Source organism: Triticum aestivum, chromosome 3A (genome assembly GCF_018294505.1).
Source record: "Triticum aestivum cultivar Chinese Spring chromosome 3A, IWGSC CS RefSeq v2.1, whole genome shotgun sequence".
In the NCBI taxonomy this organism is placed as follows: Eukaryota; Viridiplantae; Streptophyta; class Magnoliopsida; order Poales; family Poaceae; genus Triticum; species Triticum aestivum.
In genome coordinates, this window is record NC_057800.1 from 686393424 (window position 1) to 686409633 (window position 16210).

Genomic DNA, 16210 nt, shown 5'->3' on the forward strand with positions numbered 1-16210 from the left:
GGGAAAGAGGGACCGGGCGGTACTACCGCAGAGGAAGGGCGGTACAGCCGCTAAGGAGCGGTACTGCCGCACTACTGCCGCAGCGAGGTACCGCACAATCTGACACAGAAAAAGACCCCTCGAATCGACGCGGTAGGGACCTGGTAAGCCAGCGGTAGTACTGTTGCGGAGTCACCGCCGGTACTATCGCTGCGGAGCGGTACTGCCGCTTGTGACCCCTCAGCGGTACTACCGCTGGGTACCACGGTACTACCGCTGGGACCCTGACAAAAACCACACTCAAGAAAAACAGAACTGCCATAACTTCTGCATATGAGCTCCGAATTGAGCAAATTCAAGCTTGTTGGAAACAAGACGACAAGTAGCATCAAAACAGCGACTGGTTATAGTAAGAAGAGGCAGGGGAGGTATGCCAACAAATAAAGGAGAGAAACCTCCAACCGAGAAGAACCGACAAAAACCTCCAACATCGAAAACATCATAGAAGATGCAAGTGGACTCCGTTTTCGATGAACTCGAGCTTGTCACCAAGATGACCATAAGCTCCAAAACTCACAAAGAGAAGAACCAAATAAGAACCAATAAAGATGATGCAAGGATGCAATGGTTTGAGCTCTCTATGAACGATACGATCAAGCTACTCATCAAGAGCCCCCCTTGATAGTACGGCAATCGATCCTATAACCCGGTCTCCCAACTACCATCATGAGACCGATAAAATAAAAAACCTATCAAGGGCAAACCTTTGCCTTGCACATGGTCCACTTGAGCTAGATGATGACGATCTTGACTCCCTCAAGTTGAACCACCTTTCTTGATTATGCTGGCTCGATGAAGACTAGTTGATTGCTCCCCCATACTCCACTATGGGTGAGCCTTTCTTTCGCACATCTTCACAAGTCCATTGTCACCACAATGGACGGCAAGCTTCAAGCATTTGATCTCTTCGTGATGCTCCACTTGAACTTGCACACCGCAACCTTTCTTGATTGTGTTGAGTCGATGAAGACTAGTTGATTGCTCCCCCATACTCTACTGTGGGTGAGCTACTCTTCCGCACATCTTCACAGGTCCATTGTCACCACAAAGTACAGCAAGCTTCAAGCATTTGATCTCTTCGTGGTGCTCCACTTGAACTTGCACATCGCAACCTAACCCCACAAGGAACCCTCACGAAGACCATGGGTTAGTACACAAAGCGTAATTGACAATGCTTACCATACCATGGGATCACTTGATCCCTCTCGATACATCTTCTACGCTTTGTGGGTTGATCAACGTGATTCACTCTTTAACTTAGTCTTGATCAATCTCTCACAAGACCAATCTTTAGGTAATTCCTTGAATAGCACCTTGGTCGACACAAACTCTCCTTGAAACCAACACATGTACTCCAAGAAAAGCCTATGGACAAAACCTTCAAATATAACTCAAGGCAACCATTAGTTCATAGAGATTGTCATCAATTACCAAAACCAAACATGAGAGCACCGCATGTTCTTTCAAATATGCATGTGAGTCTTCATGATTTTCTTTTAATCTTCGATGCATTGGAGTTTCTTCTGAAGATCTAATCTCCTTCAGAACAATACATAATACAACAACCAAGAGCTAAATAAGTCACAACAGTATCAGGTAGAGTTTTCGGGTTCAATGCACATTGCAAAATGGTTTAGATAAACTTAGCAACCAGCAATTAAGTGGTCAATAATCTCATCTCTACCACGTAATTGACAGGTTTTATCTCCCTGAAAACATCGTTTGAATAAATTGACTTTAGTAAGTATGTTTATTTTTCAAAACCAGCCATGAAAAACATTAATTTTCAGGGGAAGCTTCACTTTCCAAAGAAATTTATCTAGAAATTAATATTTCTCAAGTTCATTCTCTTGTACAGATAGCTAACAGAAAAAAATCCCATCAGAAGTATAATTGAATCTTTATCAATGCAGAAATTGACACCTTCACAAGTAGCTTGGATGTTGTTTCACAATTTTAAAATATAGCACCAATGTGTCCATGTACTTTGCGCCGACTCCGAGCCATCTGTAAGAATCTCAGCAACAGAGACATCTTTGCTAAAGAAAATGTTGTGCGGCCTGGGGATAAGATTGAGTAAAAGTTTCACAATCCACAAATCTTCATGTCACCTACTTGTTTCTAGTTCTGCGATTGGTTAACTCAGTTATCAACGTAGTAGTGTCAGGCTTTCTACTTTACACAATATCAATAAAATTCATCGGAGAGTATCTTTGTACCTACTCTACCATGAAGAAGCTAGTTAATTTAGCAAAAAAGGCAACTGTGGAAAAACACAGTAGTGCTAGTTTCATTGGAATCTGATTCCTTTCCACCATTGTTAGAGTCTACAGTGCATCGGCAGAACTGAAGGGGTTGAAAAGTTCAGAGACAGTGCCCATCAGGTAGCTAGCAGGTTATACTTTATTTAGAAAAGAGGATGACACAAGATTCTTAGTTCTGTCAGGAAAGAAAGAGAGAGGAATACCATCTCAGAGTGGTTGAAGCCGCGCCACTCCATGGGTACGGCAGCAACGATGCAATCAATCGACGTTCGAGAGTCCTCCTTGGCACCATCACCATCCTGGACTCTGCTTCTGTGCCCACGGGCCAATGGCGTCTGCTCAGACTCAAGCGTTGTGGGTGTACCGGGCGGGGAGCGGGCGGTGAGGTCCCAGGTGGGGGGTGGGAGGAGGCGGCGGGGTGGCACTCGGTAGGTAGAGCGGCCAACGGCGCTGTGGTTGCACGCGAAATCATAGTCAGAACTTTGCATTTGAAGGTACACGCTCAGAGGAACAATTTTTTTCTCGATGCCGAAAGTACCAAATGCCTAAAACTGAAAATCACATCCTGAAACTGAGCATTTTATTGAGAATAGGCAAAAAAATTAAAGACAACAATACACAGAACAGGTGAATGGTGATCTGATTTCAACACAAAATAGTCATGAAGAAATAAAATGGGTGGACAGTGATTTGGTTTCTAAACATAAAACTGATCATGTTTATGCCACACATTAAGCACATAATGTGTGCGTAGTTGTAGAATGAAACTTCTACCAACTAAAACTACTCCCAAAGGCAATCTTCAATTTGAACCTTAAGACGTAACACATAAAGCTACAGACTACAATTTAGATGCACAAATTTAGCTCACTCAATTCAGTTTAGAGAGTATGCACACCCAATTCTAGAAAAAAAATAATGCGAGGCCCAATTGTACCGATCCTTACACCTGTGAATCTGTGACCCTCCGCTGCATCAAGCATAAACCATCATGAGATTGATTCCTTAATTGATCTGAAAAGAGCTGCTTGGATCTAGATGAACATGCACGCTTTGCTGCGCCGGGAATTTTTGTGATGATTTATCAGTTACGTCCTTCACTATTTAGATGTTGGCTTTAGCAATCAAATGAACAAATGCCATCCCTCTACATATCAGAACCAGTAGTAATGGGCATTCTTTAACAATTGTTTGTTCTTCTAAAATTAGAACTGAATAGAATCATACATCTCTTTAAAACTAACCTTACGGACATTACAGGAACTGAAACCAAAGGACAACATGCTGTCATAAAGAGATGCGGTGGAATCAGTTTTTTCAGGGTCAATCAAATGAACAAAACAAACATAAAGCAAACTGCACACTGTAGCATATCATCACCTTATAGTAGCTCTGGCCTTGTACAGGAACAAAGTAGAGAGCAGCATGTGGAACCTCTGTACATTTAGTAAAGTAAAATTACCTGAATACCAGTCTTCCTCCAACAATTCTCAAACTGTAAACTCCATCATACCGCACACCAGATTCAGGAGCATATGAAAAACGCTTCTCTTTGAGGGACCTCTTTAAGTTCGCAAACAAGATGATATAATAACAAATATCAGCTGAATAGTAGATGGCCTCCATATATGCAACAAAATGTATCAGTGAAAAACAAATCATGGAAGATAATAATGCACTGAAACAACACATAAATGAAAAGAGCTGCAATATCATTTTGTTTCACTGAAACGACACAAATGGAAATGGAAAACCATTTCATCTACATGAATCAACTTAATTCATCTTCAGGCTTTTCTAGTCAAAAAAATAAAGAAAATACTTCAATGGTAGTTAATGTTTCAGTCAATACTTCAAATGGTGAGCAGTTTCAGTCAATGCTACATTATTTTCAGGTGACTACAAAATGATGCACTAATGCGGGCAGTTTTAGTCAATTCTCAAATGGTAGTTACAACTTTAAAAGGAAAAAATAGGAAAAGAAGATACATATGTCATGAATCCTAACATACGACCTTGCAGTCTCAAGGGCAAATCTGATCACTTTATAATATTGCAGGCGACCTTTTGTCTCAAGATAACTCGCTAGATCACCCTATTGAGTTAACACGGATCTAGTTATCAGCAATAGAAGACTAATATTTTCCAGGACAATCCAGTAAGATTCTTTCTTATGGTTGCAATAACAAAAAAAAATTGTTCACGAAACATATATGCATACTGCTTTCAAAAACCCTATTACATGGAGGAATGCTTTTCTAGATATGGATATGATGAAAAAGGAATACACGCATTTGTTCTGTTTGTAAAGTGATCTGGATATGCATAAAGTGACCTGGATATTCAAAAAAATTGTTCACAAAACTTATATGCATACACGCATTTTCTAGATATGAAGAAAAGTATTGTAAAGTGATCTGGATGAGATGCTTTGAATAGAAATCACGTCTTGCAGACTCTCTATTAGGCCAATCACAAGCAATATATTAAAGGAGATGGAATACACATGGCTTAACTTGTCCAGTGTTCCATTTACGTGCACAGAGATTCACAAATCATTTCCAACTCTTCGACATCAGGCTTAACAATAGCAGAAACTTCATATGTTTTCTCGTCAGAGCTAACACACACCCACATCAGAGCATGCGCCCCTCCATGACCAGCCTCACGAAAGCAGCAGCTGCAGACCTCTCCCAGTGGGCGTTTCATTTCAAATCAAAAGACAGGAGCTCACTCCTGGACTGGAAACCAATCCTCCTAGCTCTCTGTGTATAGTTTCCTTGAGGTTGTTGTTCTTAGCTCTCCACTTTGGACGTAACCAGTAAAAAACACTCCCTGTACTCGTGTTACCGGGTACTGTCGCCGCTTGAGGCTTGAGAAATGAAAATTCAGGTGGGGTGCCTTCTCCGCCCCCACTCCCCCAATGTATTGTTAGAACTTGATATAAGAGGAAAGGTGGAATAAAACCTTGAGTAGCTGCAGGTCCATGGCGTCCTTCACATCTCCTTGAAGAAGCCCTTGACGACGGCGACCATGGTGGATGGGGAACTCCCATGGCGTGCTCCATCTGCGTCTGCAGCAGAGGATATGAAGAGAAGGTGAGGTCTAGGGGTAGCGGATCCCGGCCAAGAAGGAAGGAGGGACAAACCTGGGGCCGCCGGAGACGCGCCGGCGAAGCACTGCCCGGAACCCTAGCCACGGGGGTGTGGTTGCGAGCGGGCGGTAGAGGCCAGGAGATGAGAATCTGGCCGGAGGGGAGGGAGGCGCGGAGCATGGGGAGCTCGGGGCCGTGCTGCGCGGCGCCGGAGCTCGCCGGAAGCGGCCGGCGTGGGCGGCGGCGGCGGTGACTTCGTCGGCAAGAGGGAGAGGAGGCGAGCCCGTGCGTGTGTGGTTGTCTTTTTTTTCTTTACAAAGCTGCTCGGACCGCGTGTTGAATACTCCGAACGCCAGGGTGTTTTGTGTAAAATCGAAACGTTTTCTCAGATATCCACTTAAGATAGGACTGCAGGTTAAATTCTGACAAATTGAGGGACTTTTTTGCAAAATGCCCAATGACGGTCGCTGGTTTATTATTAGGGAAGATTAGGGAAGATTCATCACGCAACGAGCTCCTACAAACAACCTAAATACGCTTTCATGGACTACAAAAGATTGGATATTTCTTTTTACATGTTTCAAAATTAGGTGTGTTCCTTCTTGCAATAGTTCATCACCATGCAACTGGGGTAGGTCGGTAAGAACATCTCTATGAGGTATAATTTTTTTGCTGGGATCTCTATGAGGTACATGAAAACATGTTTAGTGTATGTATGTGGCACACCGAATTGTTTTTGTAAAACTGCCAAACCCATTGGATGGCGCCGATTTTGCATCTAGCGGTCACTGACACATCTATGCATGTGCGCGTGCAGCGAAGCGGAGATTGTGGGCGCAGGTACTGGACAGATAGAAGAGTTGAGGAGAGAGATTGAAACGTGAGAGGAAGAAGCGGAGGAGAGGGAGAGGTGGCCGGGTGGGGCGCTGACCTGGTGGCGGACCGTCGTCGGAGCCGTCGGTGGCACCATGGAGGCGTGCCAGAAGAACTCCTCGGCCGTCATGGAGTGGCCCTCGGGTGACTCCAGGTGCACGAACTACATGAACGGCTGGCTGCTGCTCCGCCATGGCCATGGTGGTGATCGCCGACGGCGATGTGGGGCTGTTGGTTAATATGAGCGACAACGTGATGGTGTAGTAGTAGGAGAGGGAGATGTTGGCGCTGGCGGCGATGTTTATGAGGATGCCGGTGAGGAAGACAAGGAGCAGGGTGAAGGCCTTGAGCAGGCACCACGACGACCAGCAACAATTCGTTGCGCGGCGTCAAGGGCACCACCACTCCCGCCGCCGCTTCCTCGTCCCCGATGCCGCCTCTCGGAGATTTGAGCTGCTTCGTCGATTAGATTTCCGTGCCCCTCCCTGCAAATCAATACGATCCAGCCGCTACGACCATCAATGCCTTCAATTCAGTTCCTCCTCGATCCTCCTACACGTACGAGCAATCTCCTGATCAATCAATTGATGATCAACTTGCTTGACCCGCCCATGCAACAGACAGTTAATTCGGATTGATGATCGGTCTCTCCCTACAGCAAGGCAGAGGCAGGACATGTCCGTTTTTCTTCATGAGAACAGAACATTTTTTTCTCTTCATAAACATTGCATTTCTTTTCATATGCTCTCCCCTCATGTTACTAAACCATGTCTTTTGCCAAACGTCGTTGCATCTGTGTGCTTTGGGATATCTGAACTTCACTCCATGTAAAAGGCATGTTAATTTATGCACAGCACACCTGATAAGTTATGCGCAAGCACTGTGATAATTTTGAGATAGGGGAAAAGATGTTGAAAACACCTCCGGTATTTTTTTTGTAAATGACGTGATAATATACTCGCCATAGAATTGATAACTTACGCACAAATATCACGGTAACTTTTGACCCGGTAAAATGAGTTGAATATCCCTGGTAATTTACATGTGAATAGCATGATAATATCCACCTCGGATACCTGATGACTTACATAGAAACACCACGATAATTTTTCACCCCCAAAAAAGTTGAAAATATAACCTTTGAAAAAATAGTTTTCCAAAATACCCCCGTTAACTTATATGAAAATTAGCATGGTAATATACAAACCATATACCCGATAACTTACGTACGAATCATAAGTTTCTCCACGGAAGAAATTTTTTGTTGAAAAACATTCCCTCGGAAATTTATGTGAAAATAGTACGGTAATATATGAACCGCATACCTGATTACTTATATACAAACACCACGATAACTTTGACCGAGGAGGGAAAAGTTGTTCAAAAACATACCCCCTCGGTTATTTATGTGAACAATAGCATGGTAATATACAAACCACATACCCGGTAAATTGCATACAAACATCACGCTAACTTTGACCAAAAAGAATAAAAGGTTGTTGAAAAACATACCCCGCTAACTTAGGTCAAAATAGTATGATAATATATGGACCACATACCCGGTAACTTATGTACGAACATGACGGTAACTTTGACCAAAGGAAAAAATATTAAAAAATATACCACGATAACTTATGTGAAATAACACAGTTATATATGAACCGCATATCAGATAACTTACGTACAAACGCCGCGGTAACTTTGACCAAAGGAGGAAAAAGTTGTTGAAAAACATACCCTCATTAACTTACGTGTGTGGTAATATACCAACCACATACCCAATAAGTTATGTACATACACATCACCGTAACTTTGACCAAGGGAAAAAACTATTGAACAACATAACCCCGATAGCTTATGTGGAAATAGCATAGTAACTTGCATACCAACATGGGATCTAGTATTGAAGATCTCGTCGCGACGATCTTTTTGTGTAAAAACGATATTTGCATCGATGACTTGAGCTACAAAACATTTAAATTTTTTGAAATAAGAAGAATCTACAATGACATCAAATTTTTGTTCTCTAGTGCATACATTCATATGCATGTGCAAAGGATGAAAAAACTATTTTGGATGCCTCGGATAACTTATATGAAAGTATGAAGATAACTTGCATACCACATGTGCGGTAAATTATGTGGCCGAGGCATGGTAACTTTTTGACCTGAGAAAAAAGTCGTCAAAATATACCAATGGGATCTAGTTTCGAAGATCTCGTCGCGACAAATCTTTTATGTGAAAACCATTTTTGCATCCGACCGGCGGTTTGAGCTACAAAACATTTTGAATTTTTGAAATTGGGAGAATCTAGTATGATATCGGATTTTTTGTCCTCTAGTATATGCATGTAATCTAGAGGAAGAAATGCACGCGGGAGAAGAGTGAGTCATCCTAATGCATGCGTATGCCAAATATCAAGAAAATAAATATACGGTAGATAAAAGAAATTTACTCCAAAAAACTTACACAATAACTGTACTTGACCTAGACTGGTGAACATCCTCTAAGAATCTTTCAAACCAATATGATAGATAAAAACACGAATACATTGTCAGATAACAAACTTAGCCGCGCAAATGCGCGGATGGCCCTGCTAATTATATAATTAAGACAAAAGTCAAACAAGCCATCACGATCGTTCACATATGCTAATATTATTTACACTGTTTGATCATAATAACAGTTCAGATTTAATAGTTTTTACGTAACATGTGATATGCTTGTCGCGTACATATGAAAAGGTATGCATGCCTTGACCAAAATAGAAAAAAAATACTCCGTCACGTGATACAAAGCATACTCTGTCACGCTGTAAAGGTAGAAGTCCAGCTGGAATACTAATCTAATCGGTCACGTAGATGCATGCATTAAACAAAAGGTCACCTATATTGTCTCAAAACAACACACGGTCACATATAGAAACAATATACTACTAGGCTATATCTATATCTATATCTTCTATCTTCTCTACTAATAAAGCAAGATGTGTTTCTCTGACTTTTTAATCCATTCACCGCCGAATTTCTTTTCTCTATCGAAGGTGGTACTAAATTTTTGTGCGTCCGTTTGCTAGAAAAGAAAAGGCAAATTTCGTACATGGGCTCTGCATGTTGTGGCCCGTCGAAGCCAGCCCACTTATTCCCTGCACACAGCTACGGAAACCCTATTTACCGCACAAGGCCACAAATAGTCTGACCATTGCACAGGGCGCAAGGCTGTGCCAGCCTGTTTTCTTTTTCTTATGTATTTTATTTCTATTTTATTTTTTTCCTTTCTCTATTTTTTTTCTTTTTTACCTGCAAAAAATTTTGATTTGTTTTTCAATTTTTATAAAATAAATCCGAATTCCAAAATTTTGTTCCTATTTAAAAAAAAATCGAAACTTGTAATTTTGTTCTCATTCCAAATTTTAACAAAATTAAAAAAAAACAATTTTTAAATGTTTATGTTTTAAAACAAAATCAAAATATTCGAAATAAAATTGCATTTAAAAAATATTCTATTTTATAAAAAAAATTGTGTTCTCCAAAAAAAATTGGGATTTTAAAATATGTTCCAGATTCTATAAATATTCTTGTTTAGTGAAATATTCACAAATTCAAAATAGTGATCATGGTTAAAATAAACACATTTTCAAAAACTATTATAAAAGTTCAAAACATGTTCCTGTTTAAAAAATTGTTCCCATATTCAAAAAAAAAGTTAGTGCTTTTTCAAAGGTTCGTGTTTTCAATAAATGTTTGTGAATTTTAAAAATTCTCCCTATTTCAAATGTTGTTCATCTTTTTCCAAAATGAACGATATTTTTGAAAAAAAAATCCGGATTTCAAATATTGCCCATGTTTTAAAAATATTTTGCAATTCATAAATATTAATTTATTTTTTGGAAAATTTCCAAAATATCAAAAAATGTTTTGAATATGTTGATGCAGTATGTTCTTAAACGTTCGCGCTGGTCATTTGTAAGCAAGACCTGTTTATTCGAGTGGCCAACACCCAGTGGTCGAGTTTTAAGGTTGTGAGGTCGATCCTTCAACTTGTCGTTTTTTTATTTATACTCGTGCCTTACGAACACAAGTCGTTTAGGTGCCTGCCAGACGTGAACTAGTGTGCGTCCCATGTGCTATTTGACGATAAAAGAGTATGCTTTTTTACTATAGTTGAAAGAAATTGTGGGGACAAGCCAATAAAAGAGAATATGTTGAATTGGCTCTAATGAAAAGAACTGTGGGCATGTAACCGCTAAAATAGTCAAAGAGAATAAACCTTGATAAAGAAGAGACTGTCTGGTTATGCGTGGATAATGCTAATGAAATTTAATTTATGCACTGCAATTAGTATTCCATCCGGTTACATCGTAGTAGGAGAAAGTGGCGAAGCAACCGTGCCCTGAAGGTCGCCGCGCAACCACCAAATGAGAAGGGAGCCACAACCCCGACACGAGGGCGAACCCAAAGGAAAAAAGGCATGAGTTGGTTGGTCGTCACCATGCCGACTAACTCCACTATCAAGATCTCGCAGGCCAAACATGATCCGAAAGAAGACCACAACTTCTCGCTCCGTCGCCCCACTGCTCTGCAAACCATTTTTGGTGCACACATCAATTATCTCTCCCGTTGCTTCTCAAAAGAATATCTCTACCGTTGCAACGCACGGGCATATGTGCTAGTTACCGTAAAAATATGAAGACTCCCTGAAAATACCAATAAAAAAAGCAAGGTTCTGTTAAAAAAAGGCTAACACATAGACCCAAAGCAACGCATGAAGCACATCAAGACAAAGGCTGCGTTGCCCAAATCTCTACAGAAAAATAGAGCAGCTGCCAAATTAATATACATCAATGCTTATTATCAAAAAAAAGTATACTTCGATGTTAAAGTGAAAAACTGATCGCTAACAACAGTTCGGAATTTTTTGAAAAAAAGGAAAAGTTTCTCAATAAATGACGACAGTAACAAAAAAATTAAAGGAAAAATAAATTGATTTCTGTGCTCGGCAAATAAAGACATGTAAAAAATAATTATCACCACCCGTAAAACTTCTTTAACCTCGTGGCATAGGATAACATATTATTCATATGGCATAAAGTTTATACTTTTCTAGCAATATATACACAAGTAAGACGTAACCATCCGGCCAAAAAACAAACAAATAAGATGTAGCCAATGATACATGTTGGTGACGGCCGATGTCTAAATACCATCTTTTCTATGAACGAGAGAGTATATTCATGAGGATGCCTCTTCATACAAATAAGTAGTGTATGTAGATGTAAATTTTATTATGTAAATAAAGAGCAATTATTTATTGTACAAACCTATCTATATCTATATCTATATCTATACCTACTAATAAAGTGAGGTGCGTTTCTCCAATTTTTTAATCCGTTCACCGCCGAAAAGTTTTTTTTCCCTATCCAAGGTGGTACTAAATTTTTGTGCGTTCGTTTGCTAGAAAAGAAAAAGCAATTTTCGTACATGGGCTGTGCATGTTGTGGCCCGTCGAAGCCAGCCCACTTATTCCCTGCGCACACAGCTACAGAAACCCTATGATTCTCAAAAAAAAAGCTACAGAAACGCTATTTACCGCACAAGGCCACAAATAGTCTGACCATTGCACAGGGCACAAATCTGCGCCAGCCTGTTTTCTTTTTCTTATGTATTTTATTTGTTTCCTTTCTCTATTTCTTTTTTCTTTTTTACCAGCAAAAAAATTTGATTTCTGTTTTCAATTTTTAGAAAATAAATCCGAATTCCAAAATTTTGTTCCTATTTTAAAAAATGCTCGAAACTTGTAATTTTTGTTCTCATTCCAAATTTTAACAAAATTAGAAAAACAATTTTTTAAATGTTTGTGTTTTAAAACAAAATCGAGACAAAATAAAATTGCATTTAAAAAATGTCCTATTTTTCTTAAAAAATTGTGTTCTCCAAAACAAATTGGGATTTTAAAATATGTTCCAGATTCTATAAATATTCTTGTTTATTGAAATATTCACAAATTCAAAATAATGATTGTGGTTAAAATAAACACATTTTCAAAAACTATTATAAAAGTTCAAAACATGTTCCTGTTTAAAAAATTGTTCCCAAATTCAGAAAAAGTTAGTGCTTTTTCAAAGGTTCGTGTTTTCAATAAATGTTTGTGAATTTTAAAAATTCTCCCTATTTCAAATGGCGTTCACCTTTTTCCAAAATGAACGGAATTTTTGAAAAAAAATCCGGATTTCAAATATTGCCCATGTTTTAAAAATATTTTGCAATTCATAAATATTAATTTACACAAGTAAGTCGTAACCATCCGACCAAAAAACAGACAAATAAGTTATAGCCAATGATACATGTTGGTGACAGCCGATGTCTAAATACCATCTTTTTTATGAACGAGAGAGTATATTCATGAGGATGCCTCTTCATACAAATACGTAGTGTATGTAGATGCAAATTTTATTATGTAAATAAAGAGCGATTATTTATTGTACGAACCTATATATATAATCCATACAACCACTATTAGATGTACAAAAGACTCTATTATATATTCAGAAAAAGTCGCACACCATAGTGGACTCCCTGATTTGCAATATGTATTTTAGAAGTTATTTTTTCCATAAATGTTAAATTCCATAGTTCCTTAAAAAGGTTGTCCAATATCCCGTTCATGAAGAAAGATGAACTCGGCTCGGATTCGCATTTGTGCAGAAAACAGATCCAAAAATTGATCCACTTATCGGAAGTTTCCCGGAGTTTGAACGGTCAGATCGAGCTGAAATTTTGAGAGGTGGTAGACATAGGAATTCCGCAGCCAATGAACGGTTGGATCTTCAAAAAGATGTCCGAGCTGGATGATGGACTCCTCGCCCTAAACTTGTCCAAATTCCCGTCCAGATTTGACAGGGTTCCAGTATATAGGAGATCGCCGGAGATTCCTTCATCGGAATACGACAAAATTTTACAGGGTTGTTGTAGACTCAATTCTGCACAATTCCACCAAAGCAATCGTCAAAGCGACGCTCGAGAAGGCGGTGACGGCAGATACAGCTTCGCTGTCCAGAAAAACACCACGGTCGCCCGAAGGCAATGTTGATGTTTAGCCTCCGAGCTCCATGGATGATTCCTCCATGTTCTTGATAGAGATCACAGTTGATGTTGATGAAGGCCTTCGTCCGAACATGACGATCCGAGGCGGAGCGCGGTCCTTGGTCGATCCAAGTTGACCAGTCGAGCCGGCGACGAAGATGCCAACGTTGCGGTTGATCTACAGACGAGCCATTGATCCTTTGTTAATCTGACAACCGAACTCTCAATGAAAGCACCATCATCGGTGTCAAAACCGGCAGACTTCGGGTAGGGGGTTCCGAGTTGTGTATTCTCGAATCAATGATAACAGGAATGAAGGAGACAATGTTTTACCCTGATTCGGACCCTCTTGATGGAGGTAAAACTCTATGTCCTGCTTTTGTTTATATTGATGGAGTATCATATACAGAGTTGATCTACCTCGAGATCATATGTTGTGGTCTAAACCCTAGGGGTATGATGATGAATGTCATAATGATCTATCGGCTAGCATGGTATCGACTTATATAATGTACCAGAGGCCTAAGATAACAAGAGTCCTAGTCAGATACTTCAGTGGAGAGGCGTCCTTTTCTTGATCACCAGTCGTGTGGAATCTTCCTCGTATACGTTATCCGCTGCCCGAAGTGGCCAATTAGTGAACCGCCATGAGGGTCCTCGGCCCGATCCACCTGGTCGAAAGACGACGTCATGAGTATCCCCTAATCCAGGACACCGACATACTGGTGCAGATGCACCCACGGCAAGCCCCGGCCTCGGTCAGGGGCACCCATGGGGTGGCATGGGCATGGCTTGTATTCCAGCGAGCCGAATTGGGGCCAAATCAACCCTCAATGCAACGACCTTCCTTAGTGCTCTCTCCCCACGCTTCAAATTGACCCCCACCATAATCCCCTCGAGCAGCAGCAGGGAACATGCTAACGGGGGCGTTGACCCCATACCCATACCCCTCCCGCTCAGGCTCTCTCCCTGCATGCGCTTGCCTCTATGTCAAAGGACGTTGCAGCCTAGGACACTTGGTGGATGCATCAATGCAAGACACCCTGCTCTGCCTCCAGTCGCGCACCGCGCTCCCACCCCATCCCCCATCCCGGCGAACACGCTCCCACAACCACGGCAACCACGAGGCGAACGAGTGGTCGTGGGGAACATCTTCACTGCAAGACACCCTGCTCTGCCTCGTGATCGTGAGCGACGAGGTTGGGGAGATGGGTCATGTGAACATGTGTTCATGGTTCGTGGGATCTCTTTTTTACTTTTTCTTTTCCTTTTCTTTTTTCCGAGCATCGATGGGAGGGACCAAGGAAGGGTCGCACAAAGGAAAAAGGATAACGCTACATCTACAAAAATCTTTTACATACCTTACGTGAGAGTTAACATGGAAGGTTTTAATTGGAAAGGAAAAGGGCACAGGCCCACAATGAAATTTAGGGCATGTACAATGGTTGATAAAATAGTCTTATTTTAAGTTTTGCATGTAATTTAGAGATGACAAAGAAAAATGTTTACAATGGGTCATCTCTTAGCCTTATCTTCAATAACTAGCAATTCCTAAAAATGTGGTGAGACATATTGGGCTAAGAGATCATCTCTTGTCTTATCTTAAATAAGAGAAGACAAGCCTTCTCTTATGAGTTCTCTCTCCTCCACCTCGTTATTTATCATATGTGGCACTCGTAAGATAGCACCATTGTACATGTCCTTAGGCTGGTCATAGTGGGGAGTAACTTAGACTAGTGCCATACATATGACACTAGTCTATGTTACTACCTTCATAGTGCTAAGTGTCATAGAAGTAGTATCATATGTGGTTGCATTTATTAGCTTATAGATTCAACATTTCTTGGGAAGCGCTATGTGATGATAACCCAATGCTCCACCTTGTACGGGTGCTAAGAATGCCATGTAGACGAAAAATCTGATGTGGCAAGGCAATTAAGAGGAGAGAGATGGGTTTGATGACCCCAGGAAGAACCAATGCCAAGCGCGTAAACCTAGGCAAAACATTTAAATGAAGCAAACTCACCAATGCATGAGAGAGTTTAGTAGCCAAATCATTAAATGAAGGGAGCTTAGCTACAAGAAGCTAAGCACCTATGCATTGGGGAGTTTGGTTGCTAAGTTATTTAATATGCTTAGCACCCCATCTAAGTACCAGTCCATTGGGAGCAGCCTAATATGTTACTCCAAACACCTCTCTCCTCATTAACTAGGTGCCACATAAGCAAACTTGTCTTGGGATGTGTTATGTTACTAGCTAAGTTACTCCCACTATGACTAGCCTTAGGGGGAAGAGATTAATTAGAGATGGAAGGTTTCGTAGGCTTTAGTAGCCTGTTCGTAGGTCTAGCATTTTTTAGGGGGAAAACAGGTGTTGGCTCGTTGGATGCATGGTGTTGTAGGAGGAAACAAATCGGTGTTGGGTAGTACTCCCTCCGTCCGGGTTTATTAGGCCTAAAGACAACTTCTCTTAGACCAAGACACATAGTAATTTGCTCACATTAATTATTCCATTCCACTTCCAATGCACTCTCTCACATGCATGCAGCCAATGAAAAAGCACACATGAAGTGTATTAACTTTTCAGCCATGGCACCAACAACAATAGCTTTCAATACAACCAATGAAATGGTTGCATGCATGCACCTTTTCAATGCGGGGCCTTATAAAAGGGGACATGCTTGTGATGCTGAGAGGCCTAATAAACCCGGACGGAGGGAGTACATAACATGGGATCGTAAGGGGGAGGCGGTGGAAGAAGGTGGAACCATCACAGCGACAGGTTCACTTTAACAGTAGTACTACCAAGATTTTTATTATTCCCACGCAATCAATTATGCATATGTACAAGTCAAGCA

At 40.8% G+C, this 16210-nt stretch overlaps 1 protein-coding gene across 1 annotated transcript; it reads right to left on the minus strand.

The window, feature by feature from the left end:
- Positions 1 to 2935: 2935 nt before the first annotated feature.
- LOC123057146 (uncharacterized) lies at positions 2936 to 6400 on the minus strand. The gene is made up of 6 exons (XM_044480263.1): positions 6329 to 6400; positions 5452 to 5819; positions 5271 to 5376; positions 3766 to 3866; positions 3548 to 3587; positions 2936 to 3273 (listed from the first exon to the last, which is right to left on the minus strand). Exons 1-6 carry the CDS (start codon positions 6398 to 6400, stop codon positions 3247 to 3249), a joined length of 714 nt encoding a protein of 237 aa, XP_044336198.1. The 3' UTR covers positions 2936 to 3246.
- Between the last annotated feature and the right edge of the window lie 9810 nt (positions 6401 to 16210).

What these genes read in the sequence shown, in the direction of transcription:
- LOC123057146 (XM_044480263.1), bottom strand. Translation starts at nt 6,400, where the DNA reads ATGACGGCCGAGGAGTTCTTCTGGCACGCCTCCATGGTGCCACCGACG. An exon ending in CGCGTCTCCGGCGGCCCCAG is followed by an intron (nt 5,377 to 5,451) that starts GTTTGTCCCTCC and finishes CCTCTGCTGCAG; the next exon opens with ACGCAGATGGAGCACGCCAT. An exon ending in TGGACCTGCAGCTACTCAAG is followed by an intron (nt 3,867 to 5,270) that starts GTTTTATTCCAC and finishes GCGAACTTAAAG; the next exon opens with AGGTCCCTCAAAGAGAAGCG.